This window comes from Capricornis sumatraensis, chromosome 9 (genome assembly GCF_032405125.1).
Source record: "Capricornis sumatraensis isolate serow.1 chromosome 9, serow.2, whole genome shotgun sequence".
NCBI classification, from domain to species: domain Eukaryota; kingdom Metazoa; phylum Chordata; class Mammalia; order Artiodactyla; family Bovidae; genus Capricornis; species Capricornis sumatraensis.
The window spans coordinates 50191908-50216446 of NC_091077.1; the positions used below are offsets into that span (position 1 = coordinate 50191908).

The window sequence follows — 24539 nt, forward strand, 5'->3', positions numbered from 1 at the left end:
ACGACTGAGCGACTTCACTTTCACTTTTCACTTTCATGCTTTGGAGAAGGAAACGACAACCCACTCCAGTGTTCTTGCCTGGAGAATCCCAGGGACGGGGGAGCCTGGTGGGCTGCATTCTCTGGGGTCGTACAGAGTCGAACACGACTGAAATGACTTAGCAACGGCAGCAGTAGAACTGCTGAAAAGATACCTTGTTTTTTTAGGATCTCACCTCTGTTTAAGGGGAATTGAGATGAAAATGAGCCAGCTTCTTGAAATCTGAAGTGCAGTTTTCAAATGTGACAAAAAGAAGTGCTTGTGTAAGGTATTCTTGTTGTTATGTGTAGGCACATAGGAATCTGAAGGCATTCTCACATAAAATTAATATTGATAGGACTAATTAAGATATGAACTGCAGCCATTAGCTGTTTATAAATGATCGAAATCAAATAATTGGACAATGGTTTGTTAAGTGGTGTTCTTAGCAAATCTTCTAGTTAAAAGTCCATGTTTTGTTTTTATATTTCTTTCAGTTAGAATTGCATTAAAATTGTCCCACACTGTGGCAGTAGGGTCTCAGTATACCTGACTGAAGGTTTGGGGTGGACATTACCAAATGCATGGTTAGTGAGGTGGAAGGGTTGTGGACAGTGTAGTTTTGCATTTTTTTAATATATGCGGTTTTTCCAAGGTTAACACTATCCATGAAATTGCTTTAATTTAAAATTCGTAACTATGTAGTTGGTCTTTTCGTTGGAGCATTAGGTTAAGGGTTCTGAAATGTTTGATAAAAGGTTTTTAAATAGAGAAACTGTTTTAGTGGATAGTAAAAGGTAGAGCATAGAAGCTCAGTGGATTGAGAAAACTGAATATGAAGTCCTCTGAAGTACTTGAGCTTTTGGTTTGTTGCAGATCATATTGATTATAAGCTACAATAGAAGTTACATGATGAAATGCTGTGTTCTCTCTCCTGACCCGAATATAATTTATTAGGTGGCAGGTCTGAATGGATGCAGTATCTTCGATGTGTTGCAACCTCCATGTGATTGATTTTCCCAGTTGTAGGTCAAACCCTAATGTTTGTCTAAAAAAGGCTCAGGAGTTTCTGAAAATTGATATGAAGTAGCGATTAAAACAGGTGTAAATTTTTTATTTTAAAATTTTAAGAATTATTTTAAAATTTTGATTTTAAAAAATTATTCCAGAACTTAAGACTAATTAATATAAAAACTTGCTCTTTTTCTGGAAAGTTTTTTAATTGATAAATCTCTGCTTTTCGTTTATAGAGTACCAATAGCCTGTGGTTATTGGTGCCTGTCCAAGGCAGAAACAGGTTAATAGAACAGAGGATTGCCATGGTGGGGGGTGGGATCATAGGTCTTCCAAGCTGTTGCCATTGGAATAGCTGCTGGATAAGAAGAGCAAAGAGAAGGAAAATGTCTATAGGTGTCATGGTAAGCAGTAAATGGAAGTTGGAAAGGAGTCTGTTGATAATAGAATCTCAGTAGGATCTTTGATTTCTGAGTGAACTCCGGGAGTTGGTGATGGACAGGGAGGCCTGGCGTGCTGCGATTCATGGGGTCACAAAGAGTCGGACACGACTGAGAAACTGAACTGAACTTAGTGTTGGTCACTCAGTCATGTCCAACTCTTGGCAGCCCCATGGACTGTAGCCCGCCTCTGTGGGCTACAGAATCTTCTGTCCATGGGATTCTCCAGGCAAGAATACTGGAGTGGATTGCCATTACCTTCTCCAGGGGATCTTTCCAACCCAAGGATTGAACCCAGGTCTCCTGCATTGCTACAGATTCTTTACTGTCTGAGCTACAGGGAAGATCCATTGATTTGTAGTATCATTGGTTGTTAATGAAATAGATAATTTTCTGGTCTTTAAAGGTGATCTGTACGTTTTTTTCCCCTTCGGAAATTACTAGGATATTAAATATCTCTCTCTGGTACAGTCACCGATAGGAGAAGAGCTTTTATAGCATGTGTGAAAGTGTTTGAACACCTGACTCACACAGTAGTTGGGAAAGGAACAGTAATAGCAAAGAAATACAAACATTTGTGCTTAAAACATTCTTGCTGTGAAAAGGTGTGAAGCAACAGAACAATTTTAATGCTTAACTATGTATCCTTGTGTGGGTTATGATATCCTTGAGAACCACAGTGGAGGAGGGAATTTTATACTGAAGCATCAGGAGACCAAGAAATACTCATAACAGCGTTCTTGGTAATGACAGGAAATTAGAAACAGTCTAAATGTTCATCTTCTGAAAGATAAGTATGTATATCATAATGGTATCTATATAACAGTGAAAATGTAGTTTTAATTCATGTGTAAATTAGTTTTAAACAAGAGCAATATATATATATATCCAGCCAATTTGTGTAAAATTAAGAAAAGTAAAATTAACACTGAAAAGATACATATCTGTTAAGTGGTAGGACTTAAAAACAAGAGACTCCATAAGGGAAGGAAGAATCATTGGAAATAGGTATGTAAGGTTTTATTGATGTTGTTTCTGACCTTTGGCATTTATATACACTGATTTGTAAAACACATGATGTGAAGGCCGGGGGCCGAGGGGCGTGTTGGACCTTAAGAGAATTGCTAGTATTAAATGAGGAAAGGAGAGACACATACTAGCTAATAATTACGTTTGAACAAGTACTAAGCAGTCTGTATAATGGCTCATAAGATAAACTTTTTCTTAAGGTGTTGGCATATGCCACAAAATAGGTTTAGAGAGGTAGGATGCAACCAATATGAAGGCCATTGAAAAAGGGAATAGTGTGTTTTTGAATAGAGTAGAATGAGGAGTGATGTTTTAGGTTTGTAGTCTTTTAAAGCTGACTTCTGACTTAATAACAACCTTCAGATTTTAAATCTGGCTTCGAATAGAATTGGATGAGACATTATAAGTTGATACATGAAATAGTCCAGTACAAAGTGAAAGGTGTTTATGTCTCTAGGTCAGTCCTTTTACTTCTAGTTTGTTTTCTCATTGGTTGTGAGGATCAGAGTGCATACAGTAGATGATCACTGTGGTGCTTACAATATGCCAGGCCCTGTGAAATGGATGTTATTTTTATTCCCATTTTACATATGAGGGAATAAACCCAGATGTTAAGTAATTTGCCCAGGTTCATGCAGCTATTCTGCAGAAGAGCTGGTTTTCAAATCCAGGCATTTGGGCTCTTTAAAAAAAAAAAATCTCAATTTATATCAAAGAGTTGTACAAATGTTTGCAGAAGCCAAGAGAGCAGATCATGAAGCAGAGGGGAATATCATAAGGGTGCAGAATGGTGCCTTGAGGAAAACCACAGATTTGCTTTTAAATTGAGAGGAGAGTTAGCCAAGTAGTGTCAGGTCAGATCAAGAGTCAAAATGTCAGTTAAATGGAGTAACTTTTTTTCCTGTAGTATGAATTTACTTAAAGTCACGAGGGAAAAAACTTAGAAGAAAAATGTTTCAAGTCTGAATAATAGGAATCTTTTCTATGGATTACCATGAAGATTTTTTAGCAACTGAATCTGCTGTTAACCTAAGGATTAAGAAGTGGGTTAGAAGTTTAATCCAGATCAGTAATACATATGAATTGACACCAGTAGTTTTAAAACACTTCAGAATATTCCTTTTTTTCAGTCTTCTTGGGTACTGCACTTTATAGTTTTTCTTTGTTGTGTGGTGTGGCACATTGGTGTATACAAAGTTAATAGAGCTGGATAAGCAACAGGAAATAATAGCTGTTATCTTGCATTATTTTACAATGGAGTGTACTGTGCAAAAATACTGAATCCTATGTTGTACATGTGAAGCTCACATAGTATTATAAATCAGTTATACTTGTTTTTAAAAAAAAAAAAACCCTTAAATGAAATACAAGTTATAAAATATAGTAGAAAAAGATATAGTGATGTAAACTAACATTAAGATGAAAGCTTATTTAATCTCTAAAATGGAAGCTATGTTGAAGTTATTTATCAAGCCATTATAAGGTTAATAAGTGAGAAATTTAAGGAATATTTACTTCAGTTGAAATACCCTGTACTTCAGTTGGAGATTGATTAGTCAAGTACTTCTTTAAATTAGTGAACTATCCCTGCCATCTGTTGGTGACATGATTAGGACATTTTTAATGTATTTGTATTGTTGGTTGCTGTGTATATTTGGCATATTTTCGCATGAACAAGTTAAATCACAAAGGTGTTTGACCTTGATAGAGATGGGAAAATCTCAAAATTTCTTTGACCCACTTGTGTTACAATTCAGAAGCTGTTTTCTAGCTGTTGTATGTTAAATTTTTATGTGAGGTTAAAAGGTTATTATGTCAACGTGTGGCTATTTCTTTCCTACGTATCTCTACATGCCTTTATGATTATACTATCTTAAAATCGGTTGTTTCTAAAAAGTGATTTATTTCACACAGTCAAAAAGTATAAAGATCCATATGGTGGTAGTAGATACCTTTAAAACATAGTGTTTTTAAGTTCAGATGCTGAAGGTTTCTTCTATGTCATGTTTTAAAGAACTAAAGTATGCTTATGCTCATTTTACTTCCTGCTAACTAACCCTCTGAAATCAGGAAATCTGGATACAGAACACTGTGTTCTCCGTTAACTTTGTGTGTGTTTAGTTTAGCTTTCATTTGTTTTCTAAAATGTTTTAGTATTCCATTTCTTCTAATTATTGAAGAAAATAAAGGGTATCAGATTTATGGAATGTGGGGGTTGAATATTATTAACTGAAGCTTATTTCTTAACCATACATATTTGTTCAGATGTTGAATGTGAAGCTAACATCTTTAATAGAATTTATATCATGAACTTTGTTCATTGAGAATTTGAATATCAGAGTATAGTTAAATGGCATTTGTGAAGCCTACTTAGTTGTTTCTTTTCTAATGTTTTCTGATGGGGCAGGGTGGAGGCACTTTTTTTTTTGGAAGTGAAAGATTCTATATTGTATAAAGTTAAATGAGTAAATCGGGTTTTAACATTACATTTTAGATGAGTTATCTCAAAGGAACTATTTTCAAACTTTATTAGCCTCTGAAAACGTAGCTTTATGGAGAAAAAACGTGCAGTAAAAGAGGCTAATCTTTTTTTTTTTTTTTTAAAAAAGCACTTTAGTAACTTGGTAAACCTTTCAGTATTGTGATGGTTTCATAGGCAGTAGTTCTCACTTAGAGCCTTTAAAGTGCCTCGTGCATCTTATGTTCATTGACCAAAGATAAGATACTAAAGGAACTTTTTCATAAATGTTCTTACATCAGTGGTATCTTGTCGGATTTCTCTTAATTTCTTTGTTCTAATAGAAAATTTTTAAGAAATTTGTTAGATTCAGAAGTTTGACTTAAGTTCTTTTTCAGTACTGCTACTCTCATGTCTTTGTGTGGGACTGAAGTTGAATCTGACTCACAAAAATATGAAAGTTATTCTTAAATTACAAGTTGTCATGGGATTTACATGGTTGTCTTTCTCTTTTTCTTAGTTTTCTGACATCCATTTTCTGTTTTGTCTTAAGGTTATCACCTTTTATCTTTACTTCTCTTAACCTTTCCTTTTTGCAGCTCCACCATTCATATATGTTGCAAAGAAAAGTAATTGAGATCTCTGTAATTCAATAGTCATTTCCTTAAAATATCAATGTTAAAAATTTACACATGGTCATAATGCCATAGTATAATTTCCCTAAAGGGAAAGAATAGTTCTTTTGAAAGGCTGGCTTTTCGGTGTACGAAGCTTTGACTCCCAAATGAAGGGCAAAGCTGCAATTAATAGTAACTTAGATACTTTGAAATTGATTTCAAAAAAACCCTCATAATGGTTTTTTGAGTTTTTTTTTTTTAACAATGTATGAAAACATAAGAGGGTACTACAAATGTTTCAGTAGTATTCTAACAGCCATTCTGTATGGTATTTAAAAGTCGTATCAGAGAAACTTTCATCCAATGATGTTTACTTACTCTTGTCTTTATTTTATTAATCTTAAGGTCTAAGTAGTTTACATAATGGATCTCATCTGGAACTAGTTTCTTTGGTGTCTTTTCTCAAGTTCATCTTTCTTGGTGTGCAAAAACATCTGTAATTCCAGTCACCTCTGATAGCATTTCTATGTCTTTTTAACTTTGTTACATCTTTTTTGTAAAATCTAACTTAAGTCTTGCCTGCAACTTTTTTTTTATACTTCTTCTACCACTGTTTTCGTCCAGTGTTTCCTTAATCTGTCATTGGTGGAATTGGTCCCATAATTGACTTGTAACTATTAAATATTGCCTGGTTTTTATGTTGATAAAGTTTTCTATTTTAAACTAAGTGTTTAGGTATATGGGTGATCAAACTTATGAGTTAACTGAGCAGCGTCTCTACATAGTAGAATTATGTAGCAAACAATTTAAGACTTATTAAACCTCTGTGTGTAATTGTGATTATAAAATTGTTTCACCAGGGACAGTTATGTACATCATTTAATACTTTATGAGGTCATTCGTAAATGCTTTGTGAATTCTTATATAAAAATTTTTGAGGTAAAATAAAAATGAAGGTAATTTCGTTACTATCACATCTTTGAGGAATCACATCTTGAGGGATTGTATTCACAATTTAAATTTTCTGGATGATGGGGCTATTCTTGTGAAAGAATCTGTGTTTACAGAAATCTATGTAAGCAAGATCTCGTTTTCATTTTCACCTGTTTTGAGCTCTAGAGGTGTTAAAGCTCTGAGCATTAAATGAAATGTTCACAGCTACTACCTTGGGGAGTTTCACTTCTTTAAATCACCTATACTTCCTGTACTTGTGGTTGTTCTTGGGGAGTCTCCTACTTCTGTACTGACCATATTTGATTCTCCTTACCTTTTAAGATTAGAAATGAAGTAAGCAACTGCCTGATAGAGGATGGAGAATAAGGCAGTTAATTATTTGGCTTAAATTTGTGCAGAAATCTGTAAACTGTAGGAAGTCACTTATTTTTCTTCACATCTGTCTTTACCTCAATTTGATTTTGCTGCATAAAGATCTCAACTATAGTGTTTGATCTTAGATCTTATGCTAGGTACTTGACACTGAAGCTTCGTTACTTGTGATTTTACTTGGTTCTTTCTGATAGTGTTAATAGGTCTCATTTTCTAAAACAATACAACTGATTCATCTTTGACTTGCTGACCTTGATTTTTTTTTTCTGTTTTGTTTTTAGTCTTCTGGAACTTAAGCATCATATTATAGGGTGTATTTTTCTTCTAAAAGAAGAGACCCATCTATATTTTTATTGAAATTTTGATATATTCAGACATCTGACCCTTCAATTGAAATGTTTTTAAATTCCATATGAAATTCCCTTTAATAGTTAAACTTTAGCATGAAAGACTACTTTTTAAGTATATGCAAGCTCTGCATACATCTGAAATCTGTTTAAGTTATGTAATTCCTTGTAAGTTTGAGATCTTAAATGTTTTTTTTTAATCAACATGATGCGTAAGTTTTTTTTTTTTTTTTCTAAAAAAAAAACGGCATCTACTTAAAGGGATTTATGACTAAAATTGCTTATTTTTCTACAGAGTTGTCTGCTGGTTCTCAGCTTGAAGAAGATTCTACAGTCCTTATTGATCCTTTTTCTTGGCGTTACCATTTTTTGAAGCAAAGTTAACCTAGTTTTCTAGTTGAGCTTTCTTTTTGGCCATCTTAAAAAAAAAATTTTTTTTTTTAAATCTATAAACTAGACAAGAGATAGTTCTACAATGTCCAAGTCATTCCAGCAGTCATCTCTCGGTAGGGACTCGCAGGGTCATGGGCGTGACCTGTCTGCAGCAGGAATAGGCCTTCTTGCTGCTGCTACCCAGTCTTTAAGTATGCCAGCATCTCTTGGAAGGATGAACCAGGGTACTGCACGCCTTGCTAGTTTAATGAATCTTGGAATGAGTTCTTCATTGAATCAACAAGGAGCTCATAGTGCACTGTCTTCTGCTAGTACTTCTTCCCATAATTTGCAGTCTATATTTAACATTGGAAGTAGAGGTCCGCTCCCTTTGTCTTCTCAACACCGTGGAGATGCAGACCAGGCCAGTAACATTTTGGCCAGCTTTGGTCTGTCTGCTAGAGACTTAGATGAACTGAGTCGTTATCCAGAGGACAAGATTACTCCTGAGAATTTGCCCCAAATCCTTCTGCAGCTTAAAAGGAGGAGAACTGAAGAAGGCCCTACATTGAGTTATGGTAGAGATGGCAGATCTGCTACACGGGAGCCACCATACAGAGTACCTAGGGACGATTGGGAAGAAAAAAGGCACTTTAGAAGAGATAGTTTTGATGATCGTGGTCCTAGTCTCAACCCAGTGCTTGATTATGACCATGGAAGTCGTTCTCAAGAATCTGGTTATTATGACAGAATGGATTATGAAGATGACAGATTAAGAGATGGAGAAAGGTGTAGGGATGATTCTTTTTTTGGTGAGACCTCGCATAACTATCATAAATTTGACAGTGAGTATGAGAGAATGGGACGTGGTCCTGGCCCCTTACAAGAGAGATCTCTCTTTGAGAAAAAGAGGGGCGCTCCTCCAAGTAGCAATATTGAAGACTTCCATGGACTCTTACCGAAGGGTTATCCCCATCTGTGCTCTATATGTGATTTGCCAGTTCATTCTAATAAGGTGAGTTAATGCAACAGATACTTCTAATTTCTTTTACGTTGTAGTGCCTATTCTGTATTTACCTATATCTTGTACTCTGAATCTGTAGTCTGATGACATTGAGTTGATCAAGAATTTTTATACTTTTGAGAACACTTACTTTATTTGGAAGGTAATTGTTTTTGAGCATTTTAAACCAGGGCTTTACATTAATATAATCTGCATAGATTACTTCTGGCCACAAAGCTATCATCCACTGGAATTATCTTGTTGGTTTTTGGCATCAATATGTTCTTCTTAATCGTATATTTAAGCAGGTTTTTTTTTTGTCTGCTTTGTTGAATTGTTTTAAGTATTTTTTCTGTTTTTTTGCAGTCAATGTGCTCTGCCATTCAGGATGCTAGATAATCAGCTCTCCATCTGTCTTAATTACTGATTCGTATGTAGTAAAGATACATTCTTGAACAATTCTCTTTTTTTCCTTATCTGTGGCTACAGGGAAAGAGTTAATGTAGAGCCCTGGTGTTTGTTTCAGTATATTTCATATTTTAGATTAGTTTATTCTTCTTTTTAATTTCCCTTTAACACAAACTCTCATGCTGTAACTGAAATTTTTCATCATTTTTTTTCTCCTTTTCCACAACTTTCTTAAACATACTTCAAAACTCACTTTTTATTATCCCATATTGCATCTATCCCGTTAGAGACTTGGGAAAATCACCTACTGCAGTATCCTGCTCTGTGTTCCTCATAAGCATATTCTTTTTCTGACTTAGACTTCTGGTATACTCATTTGAAGAAAAAAAAAAACCTGATTCTCCTTTGCTTTAATTATCACATCTGGCAAAATGGGAACTTTTTCAAAATGCCCTTTTAAATATATTGTCCTTTCTCTTTCAATGTTTTCAGTGCTAGTCATTCGCACTGTTTTTTTCCCAAAACAAAATACAGTGCAGTTGACTTAAAGTCAGCATTGTAGCAGTCCACTGGCTTGATCTGTAATCTGACCATCCATTTTTCCTGATGTGCTGTACTTAATTGGAACATGTTACTGCCATGAAACTGATCTGATGGTTGCTGTTACAGGGTTTTTTCTTCACAGTAACATCTGGAAGGGTCATTTTCTTTTCATATCTATCCCTTTAAATGCATTTTTAAGTGAGTTGATTTTTGAGTAAACTAAGTCATGTAAGTCATTAGAGATTTTGTTTTTAAAAGTCTTACCAATCAACCCCTTTTCTGTGTTTAGATCTCAGTATTTTTGTCTCGGATAATTAAGAGACTTCTTATATTGTTTAAATTTAGAGTATTTTGAAAAATATCTTTTTAAGAGTGATTTCTAGCTAAAAATACATGTATATCTATCTATAATACAAAAATCTTCTAAAGTAATAGTTTAGGTACACAAGGAATATTTTATTCTTCAATCCATGTCAAAATAACTTCAAATGGTAAATTTACATTCATAGATTAATTTTAATGTAAGACATGGAACCACAAACTCATAAAAGTTAGGGAATTGTATTTAGTAGATATTTTGGCATTTTCTATTTTTCACATATGTTGGATACACTTAGTATATCATGGAATTTAGTTTTTGTTCAGTATTCAACTTGAAGGTTTAGATCTGGTATGAATTGATTTAATGAAAAGATCCATTAAACTCTGGTGACTCCAAATATTTTTTGTTACTTCATGTCTGGTTGCAGAAATGACAGTATGAGAAATATTCTCAAATAGGTTCTCTATAAATTCCAAGGAAGATAGCTAGTTACAGTGTCTCAAATGAAAATGATTGTAAGGGACTTAATCTTTGCTACTGGAGTCATCATAAATTAAAAGCCACTGTTGGAAGCCTCTTCATCCTGACTTTGAGCAGTAACTTAATGTTGCCACTTACATACAGGAAAACAATTCAGTAAAGGAACACAAAAGGAAATCAAGAAGGACTTGAATCAGAAAAAGTTCCTATTTTTGTATATTCTTTTTTGTCCAGATGTTATTACCTTATAGTTCCTGAACAGTTAATAAATAATGATAATAAATGGATCTAAATTGGCCAAAGAACATTTTTGAATATTTGAAACTTTGGATTCAAGAGTAAGGTATCTTACCTAGTAAAGAGATACTTTTACTCTGTAAAACTGCACGTACTCTAACAAATTTAGAAACAGTTACTTTAGAGGCCCTTTGATTTTCAAAATTTGTGGTATTTATAAATTGTACCGATTTTAAGAAGTTTTAACACCTGGATTCTCTTAATATAGTTTCCTTAACATAGCTAATGTTTTCTAGGTGTCTTCATTATTGAAAAAATAAATGTTCACTTTTGGTAGGGATCTTTTTAATTTATAGCTGATATAGAATCACTGAGTTTAGAGAAAATTCTTGTGAAAATAGATAATGAAAAATTTTAAAACATTTAATCCTGCTCTCTGGTATTGCTGCATAACTTGGAAAATCTGTTCTTTTCACTTAGTGGTAACATTAAATAACTTACAAGATCAAAACTTCTTCTTAGTACGAATAGTCTTTTAGGGGAAAAACATCTGTCATTATTTTTGATTATTTTAAGTAACTTTCAGTGATGATGTTACTTTTATTTCTTTCTAGGTCATTTTAGAACATCAAGTTGCTTTTCTGCACAGCCTCAAACTTGCCTCAAAATTCCTTTCACTTAAAGAAAACTGGCCACTACAGCCCTTCCGCTGTCTTGTCACTTGGGTTCATGTTTTTCTTTTTAGTTTTCTAGAAGCCCTTAAGTTATTCTTAACTTCATTTTGCCATTCCGCATGTGCTTCTCCAAATTATCCTTTCTTTATATAATTTAGGTATCTCAATGATATTAAGGTGAATGTAGTTTTTCCTGCAGAACTTCTGAATTCAAAAAGTGAATCCTTATTCTTTATTAATCTGAGTGTTGTCTCAATGTAGAATCCAAGGATACAGATTTTTTTTAAAAAGCCATTATGGTAGAGCAGATTAGTAGTGGGTGGGTTTGGGAGGTATAACTGATTCTTTGATCTTGATTTTCCTTCTAGTACTTTGTAAGACCAGCCACTTTCAAAAGTTTGACCCCTTAAAGATCATGGGGGATTGGATATAAATAACTTCTGGTCTACTAGATAGTTTTACCATCTCCTATTAATTAGAAGCATGCCTAATAGGGTAACTTTTACTCCTCTCTGAACACACTGTTTCTCAAGGTTATGTTAAATCTGAATACTTTTCATTAAGAAAATTCTTGGTTAACATATTTGTTTAATCCCGCTTCTGAATTTTGTGAACTTTGCCTATGGTGCCTCTTGATTACAGCCATTTTTAAAATGGCTTCCAACAAGTCAGTGGTCTGTTGCTTTGCAAATAGAAAGTTTTTATACCCCAAACATTTGGTTATAGAGGCAGCTGGACAGATCTCTTCCAGTTCCTTAACTGTTAGCCATAAAGACAATCTAACTTTGAAAGATAGCTCCCCAAGTTCTTAGAAGTACCATTCTGTTGAAATGTTCCATTTTACCTCATTCGCAGAATTTTAGTTAATTTAGGGCAAAGAAATGTGTGTAAACATTCAGGCTGTAAGTTTTTAAAAATTAGATTCCATTTATAAATTAACTTTTTAAAAGTTAAGAATGGTATCTCTTGTAATTTGGTTCCTTTAGTTCAGCTCTAAGTGAGACTCCCTTTTAAGGACTTTCTAATGTTTCAGGTAGTATGAGTCTTGGAAAAGTTGCCTTATTTTGTGAGGATTTGTGAAACAATAATACTTGTAAAGTGGGGATTGTAAAACAAGATAGTTGTATAAGCAGTGTAATAATAGTTGCTTTTCTTCCTTTTTAATTAAAAAGTTTTTTATTATTAGCACTTCTTATGTGCCTGGTAGTGTTCCAATAAACAGATTACCTTTATTATTCATTTACTTTCCACAAAACCCTAGAAAGATACTGAACCACAGTGTTTTTAAATAACTTGTACCAAGGATTCACATTTAGTAAGTGGTACCTTGGGAACTGAACCTAAGCAGTCTGGCAGCAAAGCCTACTTTTCCTAACTCTTCTTTTTTTATATTGCCTAAAATGCTAAATATTTACATGTGGATTTTTAAAGAAAGGATAGTTTATTTGAATAAAGTAAAGGAAAAAGTAATCCCTTCAAATTTTAAAATAATCATAAAGCAAATATTGAAGAAATAAAATGTTTTCCTTCCTAAAATCTAGAAATGGACATTCCTGAAATTTACTTCTCTAATTTTGGGAAATATAATGGGAGCTTAGGTTTTTGTTAAATTGGGGAGTGTTTCCTAGAAAAGTCACTCCTGTTGAATTAACTTAGCTTTCTGTGGCTATAGTCCACTTGCAACATACCTCAAAGGCTGGATGAAATTAAAGATACTATTTTAACTAATTATTCATACTTACAGTATATGTTTTCTTAAAAAGTGATATAAGCATGGATATTTTATCAGTTCTGTGAAAGCAATTCTAATAATATGTGAATAAAACTTCAGTTTTGTCTACAGCAGAAATTAATATACCTGCTGATCTCAAAGTCAGTTACTACTCTTCATCTTTATTAACTCTATCTTTTCCCTGTCAGGTCTGTTAGTTTGTTAACCAAGTTACCAGTTTTTCCAAGAATGTGCATGGCGTATTTGAGGGCAGGATGAAGCTACAAGGATTCAGAGAAATGGTTTTAAATAAGTGTGATTAGAGAATGGTCAGGTGTTCAGTTTATGATAATTGCATATAGACATATAGATTAACATCCTAGAGTTTGAATGGTTGCAAAGAAATCTTAGTTTTAGTTTTGTTAATTCTACTAATTTACTTTGCTACAGGAGTGGAGTCAACATATCAATGGAGCAAGTCACAGTCGTCGATGCCAGCTTCTTCTTGAAATGTAGGAGTTTGAAATACCTTTAAAGCATCAGTTAACTGTGTCAGAAACAGCCATTGATTGGTTTTGGGGAATTCATCGTTTACTTGTAATATCCACATTGTTATTACTGAATAGTTGACACTGTCTAGGCAATGCCAGTTACAAACAATGTTTAGGTGTGGAATTGTATATGGACTATTAAGATGGAGTGATAGTGATACTTTGTTATTTAAAATGGAAAGAATTTTTAAGAGACCTAAAGATAGCCATTGATATAATAGAATAAATTCATAAGAGCATTTTCAATAACAATAATACATGCTCTAAGAATAAAGAAAATATTTATTTTCCTTGAAGAAAAGGGGGAAGTTATACTAGAAGTAACAAGTTTTAAAGCAAAACCCTTCAGGATATATTTTTTGCTTTTGAGACACTTGTGACGGAGTTTAAGCTGCTAGGATAGAATTTGTAAAGAATCTCCCTACCTAAACAACATGAAACCCACCCATTGTTCACTGGGGTGGCCGTTTTCTCATACACTGTGCTATGGCTATCCGTTCTGTCTAGTGCCAGAACTCAGCTCAGCTCTTCGTTTTTAACGTTGGAGGGAAAAAAATATCTGTGGTCAATCTTTGTTTCCCTATATAACCCACATTTCCAGTCCCTCATATAGCACTTCTCTTTGTGAATTAACAAATGTAGGGAATTCCTGGCGGCTCAGTGGTTATGACTGGATGTACTTTTTCAGTGCTGTGGGCCAGGCAGGGTTCAATCTCTGGTCAGGGCGCTAAGATCCCACAAGTCCTGTGATCCTTCCTGAACCGCTGCCCGCGCCCCAAGAGAAAAACAGATAAGGGACTATTTTAATTGTAATATGCATTACTTAACATTTTTAAGCAGTACAGAGCAAGTCAATTCTCCTTTATTTGGATTAATTTGAAATTTTCCTTTGGAAGTATCTATATGACATGTTTTAAACAGTAATATTTCTAACACTTATACTGCCATATAACTTTACTAATAAATCTATTTTAAAGGCCAAACAAGGCTACTTTGTGAAAAGAGCAGTTTTATTTTAAAGTTAATTTTCTGGTCTTTTTAAAGCTACCCAGAATGGAATCCTGACACTGATACAGGACACACAATGTAAGTTAAATTTTTTAAGCTGTTGTTTGTAAAGGAGATCAATGTAAGGAATTCAGGTTAAATTTTTCACATTTCATAAACAATATTTTCTTAATTTCTTTATTTAATATGAATTTGTTAAAAGTCACCATGGGTGAAAGAATTTTTAGAAACTATTTTATGTAGTAATTTTTATTTTTTATCATAGATTTTCCCCTAGTTACTTCATGCATAAATGCCCCCAAATATTGGAATCATAGTCATACAAGGAGTGTTTTAGCAGTAAATTTAAGTTATTTTTGATGGACTTCTTTATCATGCTTTGTTTTTTATGTTTTCACATTCCCAGGGGTGATCCATTCATGTTGCAGCAGTCTACAAACCCAGCACCAGGAATTCTGGGACCTCCACCCCCATCATTTCATCTTGGGGGACCAGCAGTTGGACCAAGAGGAAATCTGGGTGATTATAAAATTCATGTTACCTTTCCCTAAGAGCTTTTATCATAAAGATTAAATGCAGTGATTTTAGGCAAAAGAAGTGTCATTGAAATGTAACTCAAAAAGATGACATTTCATGAGAATACATGATACTCATATGTTACTTGTGATGTCCTTTTGCTGTTGGAGAGAGGTCTGTTTGTCAAATAGTCTGGTAGGGCAAATATACTTAATTTAAGACTAAAAATATACTTTTTCCCCATAAAGGTGCTGGAAATGGAAACCTGCAAGGACCAAGACACATGCAGAAAGGCAGAGTGGTCAGTAGTAAAGCTCTTGCTTTTACTATATTGGCTGCATTAACTTTATTAGCTCTTTGGGGAAATGTGATTTGACTTGAATCATTGCTAATTGAATCTGTGTTGTAGTCCTTATTACAGAAAGATTGTTTTAGTTTGAAAACCAACAGGCTTTTATATGTGACTCTGATAAGAGCTAAAACTTTGTTTTTATTATTTCATATTGCTTCTAAAGAAATTTATTACTGACTTGGTTTTTTCCTAATGAATAGGAAACTAGCCGAGTTGTTCACATCATGGATTTCCAGCGAGGGAAAAACTTGAGATATCAACTATTACAGCTGGTGGAACCATTTGGAGTTATTTCAAATCATCTTATCCTAAATAAAATTAATGAGGTATGAGTTAAGTGTGTAGTATTTATTCATCACTAAAGTATATCCTAAAGAGAATATATTATTTTGTATTATAAAAAAGAATGTTAGCTTAATCATCAATGTGGAATGTAATGACAGAAAGGACCAATAGTTGAACTAATCAGTAATAAATTCTAGTACTAATAGATTGTTGGTAACTTTATATATTGTGTTTCTTAAGCAGTTACATTGTCTTTATTACACTACTGCCACAGTAAGGACTATATAAACATAATTATTTGGAAAAACATTTCAAACTTTTACTTGAATGGTGCCAAATTATTGTTTCAAATTCAGTACATAATAAATGATAGTGTTAGTGTCATGAAAGTAATAAAGTCTGAGATCTTTTAATAAAGTAGGAAATTAGAGATTTTTTTTTTTCTCTCAGGTTCTTGAAAATGCTTTCTATATTATGATTAAATATTTTTGGAAAGACTTTGGACAGTGTGGAATTGGGTTGATTTTTTGAATGTAAATATATATTTTTTTCAATTTTAGGCATTTATTGAAATGGCAACCACAGAAGATGCTCAGGCTGCAGTGGATTATTACACAACCACCCCAGCATTAGTATTTGGCAAGCCAGTGAGAGTTCATTTATCCCAGAAGTATAAGAGAATAAAGGTAAATAATCTCTATTTCTCCAGATTTGTATCACCAGTTAGTGTATCATTTTAATATTTACTAACTTACAGCTATTTAAAATTGTTGCTAGTATCTAGGATAATCTTGACTAATAATTATGGCATACTTAACATTTGATTTCCTCTGTTTTTTGTTTTTTTCCCTCCTGTGTATTAAAGAAACCCGAGGGGAAGCCAGACCAGAAGTTTGATCAAAAACAAGAGCTTGGACGGGTGATACATCTCAGCAACTTACCTCATTCTGGCTATTCTGACAGTGCTGTCCTCAAGCTTGCTGAGCCTTATGGGAAAATAAAGAATTATATACTGATGAGGATGAAAAGTCAGGTAATATACATGTAGAGGTTTTGAAAAAGATTATTTCCCAAAGTGTTTTTTTAAAATTTAAGTTTTTGTTTTTTAACATCCTCATTTTTAGTGAAGGGGTGGGGGAGTAACTTGGTGGCCAAAGGGGATTGGTTCTTTCTTCATTTAAGAATATTGAGTAAATAAAGTGAAAAGTAAAGATCTTTTTCTCTAGTTTGGCTAGTATTATTTCCGGAATTTGCCTCCAAAGATCTTCCTTTGTGTATATAAGTATACTTTCCCCTTTACTTCAAATGGGATTATATTAAAATGTTACTTTCCACTTTACACATTCCATTGAGTGAACTGTGATGAATTTAATTTCTTTAATTAATGGATATTAGAGATGCTAGTTCTTTGGCTGTGCCATTAATGCTGCTGTGGATTTTGTGGCATGTGACTTTATGCATATAATTGAAAGATACAATTTCAGAATTGAAGTTGTGAATCCTGATACTTGCTTTCTTTTCTTTGACGGTGCCAAATGCTCTTCAAAAAATAATACTCATACAATCATACTAGCATTCTAAGAGCTTTATAAACACTGGATATTAGACTTTTCAAATTATGTGAATTTAATTAATTGATGGGTTAATTTATTTCATACTTACATTTCATTTTTAAAATTGTAAGTAGGGCATCTTTTCTTTAATCTTTTTGGAGCTTCATGAGTTTGTATCCTTCTAGACTTTTACTTTCTAATAAATTTTTTGTTCTTTTTTTTGTTTGTTTTTCTTGCCCCAGGCCTTTATTGAGATGGAGACCAGAGAAGATGCAATGGCAATGGTTGACCACTGTTTGAAAAAGGCCCTTTGGTTTCAAGGGAGATGTGTAAAAGTTGACCTGTCTGAAAAATACAAAAAATTGGTACTCAGGGTATGTAGTGTTTGATTCAGGTTCTTTATAAAGCTTATTTTCAGCTTTTCAAGGCATGACACTTCTATAAATTTTTACATGCTAAGAATGTAGGATTTAGGAGGTGTGGGGGACACAGATTCAATCCTTGATCTGGGATGATCCCTTCTGTGCACAACTACTGAGCTGTGCTCTAGCCATGCTCTGTAACAGTGAGAGGTCCAAGCACTTCAACGAAGAGTAGCCCCACTCACTGCAACTGGAGAAAGCCAGAGCACAGCATCATGACCAGAAATAAGTAAATAATTAATACATGTATAGGATTTAGTTATTGAAAGAGTAATCTTTTCTCTTTTTCTTGTCTTCATTAATGCAGAAGTTTTTAAACTGATGTCTGTATAAAGCATCTTTGTTTTTATCTGTTTTACTTAAAGTTTTATTTGTAAAGCTTTAACAATTATTATTCACTGCTCTTGAAATGTTGGTTGTAATGAATTAATAATGTTAGAGCAGCTTACATTCTTGGGTATGGTTTAAATAAGGTTAGTTGATATATAAAGGATGATCATCGTTTATTAGTTAATTAGGATAATTAAGTATGAAATCTAATACATTTATGTAACTGGTGAAATTTTGTCTTTTAGATTCCCAACAGAGGGATTGACTTACTCAAAAAAGATAAATCCCGGTAATTTCTTTGTGTTTGTGTGTGTGTCTGTATACACTACTATATTAAACCTTCGTTTTCCAAACTCGGTAGAATTAATTCAGGTGTATGTTTTGGTTTCAGGAAAAGATCTTACTCTCCAGATGGCAAAGAATCTCCAAGTGATAAGAAATCCAAAACTGATGGTTCTCAGAAGACTGAAAGTACTGCTGAAGGTAAAGAACAAGAAGAGAAGTCAGGTGAAGATGGTGAAAAAGATACAAAGGATGACCAGGCAGAACAAGAGCCTAACATGCTTCTTGAATCTGAAGATGAGCTACTTGTAGATGAAGAAGAAGCAGCAGCACTGCTAGAAAGTGGCAGTTCAGTGGGAGATGAAACAGATCTTGCTAATTTAGGGGATGTGGCATCTGATGGGAAAAAAGAACCTTCAGACAAAGCTGTGAAAAAAGATGCAAATGCCAGTGCTTCTGGAGCTGCAAAGAAAAAGCTTAAAAAGGTAAATGAAGGTTTTATGTTGACTTGTTTCAGTAGAAAACTAGGTCAGTGTTTCAAATTATTTATCTTAGGGTCACATTTAATAGAATCAGTCACTTACATTAGGAAGAAATAGAAAGGAATCACTAAAAAAATGGAAATCTAAACTCTGCAATACATAGATTGAATAGGACTAAACTGCAATAGGAAAATGTCAATTCACAAAGAGAACTTTTTAGTAACAAAGGAGACTTAAAGCTGTATATGATTCTGTTTGGTAGTGGTAATGTGTAAATAGTAGTAGGCAGCCTTTATGTATAGTCCAGCTTGTTTTTTAAACATGGGGTATGGATTTTACAGTAAGTTAACTGACCTGACCCAGGGGTAACTGACCCAGGACACTTAAAACGTTGTGTCAAAAATGGTAGAACTTGAAGAATTTTCCTATTATAGAACTGTAACCTTGATTAGATACTTCAATAGGTTTTAAAACATTTTTTCTTAGAACACATGTCACATATTTAAAGTAAGGCAAATAGCAATATAAAAATATATACGTGGTAGAAAAATAGTAAATCAGAAGACCAATGGTATAATTGACTATCTCCATTAAAGATTAGAGCATTACAGTGCCTTTAGAACTCCATAAGATAAATGAGTCTTGAAATGAGATTGTTATAATCCTCTTTCATTCCTTCTAAGATATACTCAACTACCAGAAAACTTACTATTTATCTCTAGATTTTGATGGCTTGATCAAATAAGTTATCCTTGAGGTTTTCTGGCTGAAATAGATAATAGTTATGTAGTACTACGTTTGTGCTCTTAAGAGCTGATAATTATTGAGCGTTTATTATGTGCCATCAATTTTCCTAATCTCTTTTGTGTGTGCTAATTAACTGATTCTTACAATAACCTTATGCCACAGATGCTTGTTATCCATATTTCACGAATGAGGAAATTGAGTCATGTTAAAATTCAGTAGATTGTGGTCATACTGCTTTTATAAATGGCAGAGCCAAGAATTAAACCTAAGCAGTTATGTTCCACAGCTTGATTTTTAAACCACAGTGGTATTTTAGACTGTTCTGTAACAAAAAGAGTTGCACCATAAGATACCTTCTTTGAAGGACATCATTCAGCTTATCGATACTTCGTGAAATCAGCTCTCTGATTATCTTGCAGCATAATAAGTCTCAAAGTATAGAGTATTAATGTCCTCATATTTATTTTCTGCTCTTTGTATAAGGGAAGCCTTGGATTACTTAGTTTTAAAACAAGCTAAGGTTTTTTTTTTTAGACTAGTAAATTTGGGGGGAGAGAAAGAAAAGTCCCCCCCCCTCTTTTTTTGAGAAAATGAAGGCAAAGACGCTATCCCTTTCCCTTCAAGTAAAGCAAATGGAAGGGATACTGCAGGATAATTGTTGCAGAGTAAATTTGTCTTTCTTAACAGCGTCGTTTCCCAGGGAATATGGAAGGTTTTGTCACTCTAGATGAGGTTGGTGATGAGGAAGATTCGGAACTTCAGAAACTTCGTAAATCGGGCATGGCATTTAAATCTGGTGACAAAAATGATGATGGTTTGGTTGAAATTAAGGTGGACAAGATCGAGGAACTTGACCAAGAAAATGAAGCAGCGTTGGAAAATGGAATTAAAAATGAGGAAAATACAGAGCCAGGTGCTGAATCTGCTGAGAATGCCGATGATCCCAACAAAGATACAAGTGAAAACGCAGATGGCCAAAGTGATGAAAACAAGGAGGACTATACAATCCCAGATGAGTATAGAATTGGACCATATCAACCCAATGTTCCTGTTGGTGAGATTTAAGGCTTTGTTGTTCCCCTTCACCCTCCCCAAACTCTTCCTATAAGATTTTTTAAAATTGGTCTTAACATAAACTCTGATAACATGAAGTTCTACGCAGAACAATTTGTAAATCTTACTTGAAGCATTCTTTTTTCCTCTTTTTGTTACCATTCCATAATATGTTCTTTTTTCTCCTCATAAAATTTTCTGAGAATTTCACATTGCTTTTTGTTTTGTTCACCGTTCTATTTCAACATTTTTAAGAGAACAATTAGGTGTGGGCCCTTAAACATCAATTAAATACAAGCTATTAACGATGTCATGGTTTTTGCTTTGTTTTAGCGTAGGCTATATTGGACATGTCACAACTGTTAACTCATTCAAATTATATTGACAGGAAAAAAAGATTTGAGAACACTATTAAAACCTTCAGTTTACTGAATTTGTAAGAATGTATGTTTGTGTTCTAGGTATAGACTATGTGATACCTAAAACAGGGTTTTACTGTAAGCTGTGTTCACTCTTTTATACAAATGAAGAAGTTGCAAAGAATACTCATTGCAGCAGCCTTCCTCATTATCAGAAATTAAAGGTAAGGCTGAATCTAAAAGAGGAGAGTTCTTTTGTGAAAACTAACAAGTCACGTAAGTTTATGGACCAGTACCATCTGTGGACCCAGCACGCTTTATCCTGATAACATTCTTTATTGATGGGCCTTGAGCAGTTTGATGAACTCTGGAAGCATCTGCTAAACCTCTTTCTAGAATACACTATTAACTAAATGATAATTCAGTAATTTCTAAATTTATAGATTTAAACGTTACAAATTCTGTTGTATGAGTTATTTGAGTATTCTCAAATGATTATTAGACTGTAATTTCTCTAATTTGGAAGATACTGGAGGCCTGAAAGTCAAGTGAAATACTATAAAGCCTTTTTCAACTTTATAAAGTGCCATATCCCTTTATACTTAATGATTTTTACATTGACTTTAAATTATTTTATTAATAATGACACTTCAGTGAAGTTTTATGACCAAAAGGATATACAGGTAAAAGGAAAAATTAATAAAGCACTTTTGAAGTTTGGTGTTTTAGTTAGTGGCTTAAGGACCAAGTATTGAAATAGATGAGGGAAAACTTGAAAGTAGGAGTTAAAGAAGATAATACTGATTTATAATATAAAGTTGCTAGAGTATTAAGGACAGTGGTTATTTTCAGTGGTAGCAGAAATTTAATAATATTTTGTCCTTTTGTCTTAGAAGAAGGGGCATTGAATAAATACATGTCATTTAACTAATCTTAAGTTCTTGGGGTAGCAGCAGTTATTCTATGTGCGTATTTTGGTCTTTGTTTTCTCATCTCTGTAAGTTAGTCTTAATTGCACATTGAAGTAACTTTTTCATATTTTACTGTTTCTTTTCCCATGCCTTACTGTGGTGTCCAGTTTAGTTTTATACCTGCTTGATAAGAATAACTGGATCTTATAAATATTGACAAGGTTATAGTTAAATTAGACTCAGGTCCCTAAACTTCAATAGAATATTTTATTTTGTAGTTAATCCATTTGTCATGTTTTACTAAGGTGACTTAATCCTTGTAACTTTTTCTTTTCTTTTCAGAAATTTCTGAATAAATTGGCAGAGGAACGCAGGCAGAAGAAGGAAGCTTGAGATGTGCAAGAAGCTTAATGATTTCAAAGAAAATAATGGTTCTTTGTTTTTAAATGTTAACCTTTTTTAAATACAGTACTGATAGTTAGAAGAAAACTATTGTATTCTTTTGTTTTAGTGGAAAATAATAGATAATAGATGTCTGTTCATGTGTTAAGTGTTATAGCAAAAATACATATACGGTTAAGTTAATGAAGAATTGTTTTTGTTTTATCAAAATAGTAACAGACAGAAATACTTTGTAGAGACTGACTTCATATGCTAAAGATACTTGCACCACTAAGAAAGATATGTAGAAGCATTCAGAGAAATGAAATTTAGTAGTTCCAAGCTTCAGAGATATGTCAAAACTTTTGATTCCATTCAATAAAGAACAAAACCAATTGTATTTTTATTACTTTCATCTGAAACATTCCACATTTTAATCTGAGCCTTGCAGACTTTTCATTTGGAGTTTGAAGCATTTTTGGTTTTGTTTCATTTATGGAGAACTTCACTAATGTGAGATTGGTAATTAAAATGCAGGTGCAGTTTTCTTTCAATGTCATGTTGTTTAGATAATAAGAAATATTAAGTAATTGGCTTTAGATTTTGTAATTTTTTCCCCTAAGTTCCTGCTAGATTTCGTATTCTAGAAGTCAATGTATTTTCAGTGAAATGTAAAAATATTCCCCTTCTCTTTGACCAGTATTAATTTCTTGAGATCTTATTGCTTGTCACTTGAATCCTGTAGCTGTCATACATCATCTGGTATAAGCAACATTTGATTTTTGAAGTGTGTAGACCATCTCTTTGTATTTTCAGGATGTAATTTTACATTTCTGCATTTTAAAAACAGTTTGGCCATAATCTTAGACGCACGCTTCTAATTCATATACTTGCATATGTGACCTTTGTGAACAGAAATTTGCATGTATAATCTGTGTTTACTTGTAACTTTCTGGTTATATTATATACTGCTTATATCTGTGGATTCAAGTTTCTTAAGTGAGTACCAATAAAAAAGAAAAACCTAGGCCATGTTCATTGGTTATACATGTTTGAGGTGTTAACCAATATATTTGTCACAGTTGTGGTTTTTATTTACTGTTACACTTTCTTGCATGCTTTAACAAATTATTCCATTTTTAATCTAGAGTGTTCTAAAAACTGCTACTAAAAATCTGAGTTTTAAAGCTTGTGGTGCTGGTGGATTTCTTGTTCCTGTTACATAAGTAAAAATTGGACTATTCATAGTCTTCTCAGACCTTCGGAGTTCAAAACGCTAAGCTCATGTTTAGACATGTCTAAGTGTTAACAATAAACTTGGAAACAACATGGAATAACAAGAAATAGTTGTATCAGCCTTTCAAAATATGTTGGGATAATTGGTTTAAGAGATTATTGTCAAGCAGATTTTTAATTTAAAAAAGAATTTAAGAGATTCTCTTTGAACCACTTAGATCTATTAAAGGATGTATCAAATGGAAGAAATTTTATGATCTACCACTGAGGGGAAAATGACACTTTAATGTAACATGCACAAAAAATCCTTGCCAGTTTACTTCAGTTTAATTTTGGCCTTTACTCATTACCAGCTTTTAATTCCAACTGTTAACTAACAGTAGCTATATACAAAGCATTTTGTGTACAATGGCATCCCTTCTTTTCTGTCAGCTTTTTTACATAGGTCCTACTTTGTTAGTTAGATATACCAAGGTGTAGAAAAGAATGTTTAATATCTTCATTTGCTAGGGTTTGGAAAGTATAAATTCTCATAAATTGCTAATGATGAATAAACCTGTAACAGCTATCTCCCAGATTATGACAAACCTTTATTTAATAGGAATGTTTTTCATTTAACCAACTATAAAGTAGAAAATTTTCCCACCCCCATTTTAGTTTTTAGTTTAATACAGATGTTAATCCTGAGTGAAGGAAACTTGATGTTTGTTTTACAATTTTTATTTTATCATTGCTAATAAATATGGCCTATGAGAATTACTCTGGTAAGGCTTAAGTTGGCTAGCTGTAGTAGTGTGTATCCTAAAAACACATGGTTGACCAAAAAGTTCGTTCAGGTTTTTCCATAAGATCTTACCAACCCAATAATTTTATTTAGAGTTGTAAATGAGGAATGTAGATTTCTGGCTATTGAGTACTGACTAAGTACTTCTAGAGATTTTTATATGGTATAGATTATAAGGAACTTCTAAAGCTTATATCCAGCCTCTGAATTCTTTTACCCCTTTTTCTTAGGGTAAAAGGGCTTCCGTGATAGCTCAGCTGGTAAAGAATACACCTGCAGTGCGATTCG

General features: G+C 33.4%; 1 protein-coding gene across 5 annotated transcripts in view; it reads left to right on the top strand.

Annotated features, from left to right (window-relative positions):
• Positions 1-24194, top strand: part of MATR3 (matrin 3) — a 38845-nt gene extending 14651 nt beyond the window's left edge. For 2 of the 5 annotated variants that reach the window (XM_068980542.1, XM_068980540.1), the window contains 14 exons: positions 7545-8636; positions 13450-13511; positions 14595-14636; positions 14965-15077; positions 15323-15375; positions 15627-15752; positions 16272-16397; positions 16577-16744; positions 17507-17638; positions 18262-18305; positions 18408-18783; positions 20215-20581; positions 21042-21163; positions 22193-24194. In XM_068980542.1, coding sequence (XP_068836643.1) covers positions 7725-8636; positions 13450-13511; positions 14595-14636; positions 14965-15077; positions 15323-15375; positions 15627-15752; positions 16272-16397; positions 16577-16744; positions 17507-17638; positions 18262-18305; positions 18408-18783; positions 20215-20581; positions 21042-21163; positions 22193-22243 — 2694 coding nt within the window. In that variant the 5' untranslated portion in view covers positions 7545-7724 and the 3' untranslated portion in view covers positions 22244-24194. The remainder of the gene's footprint in view (positions 1-7544; positions 8637-13449; positions 13512-14594; positions 14637-14964; positions 15078-15322; positions 15376-15626; positions 15753-16271; positions 16398-16576; positions 16745-17506; positions 17639-18261; positions 18306-18407; positions 18784-20214; positions 20582-21041; positions 21164-22192) is intronic. The other 3 variants (XM_068980544.1, XM_068980545.1, XM_068980543.1) reach the window with 2 other exon arrangements.
• Positions 24195-24539: the final 345 nt, after the last annotated feature.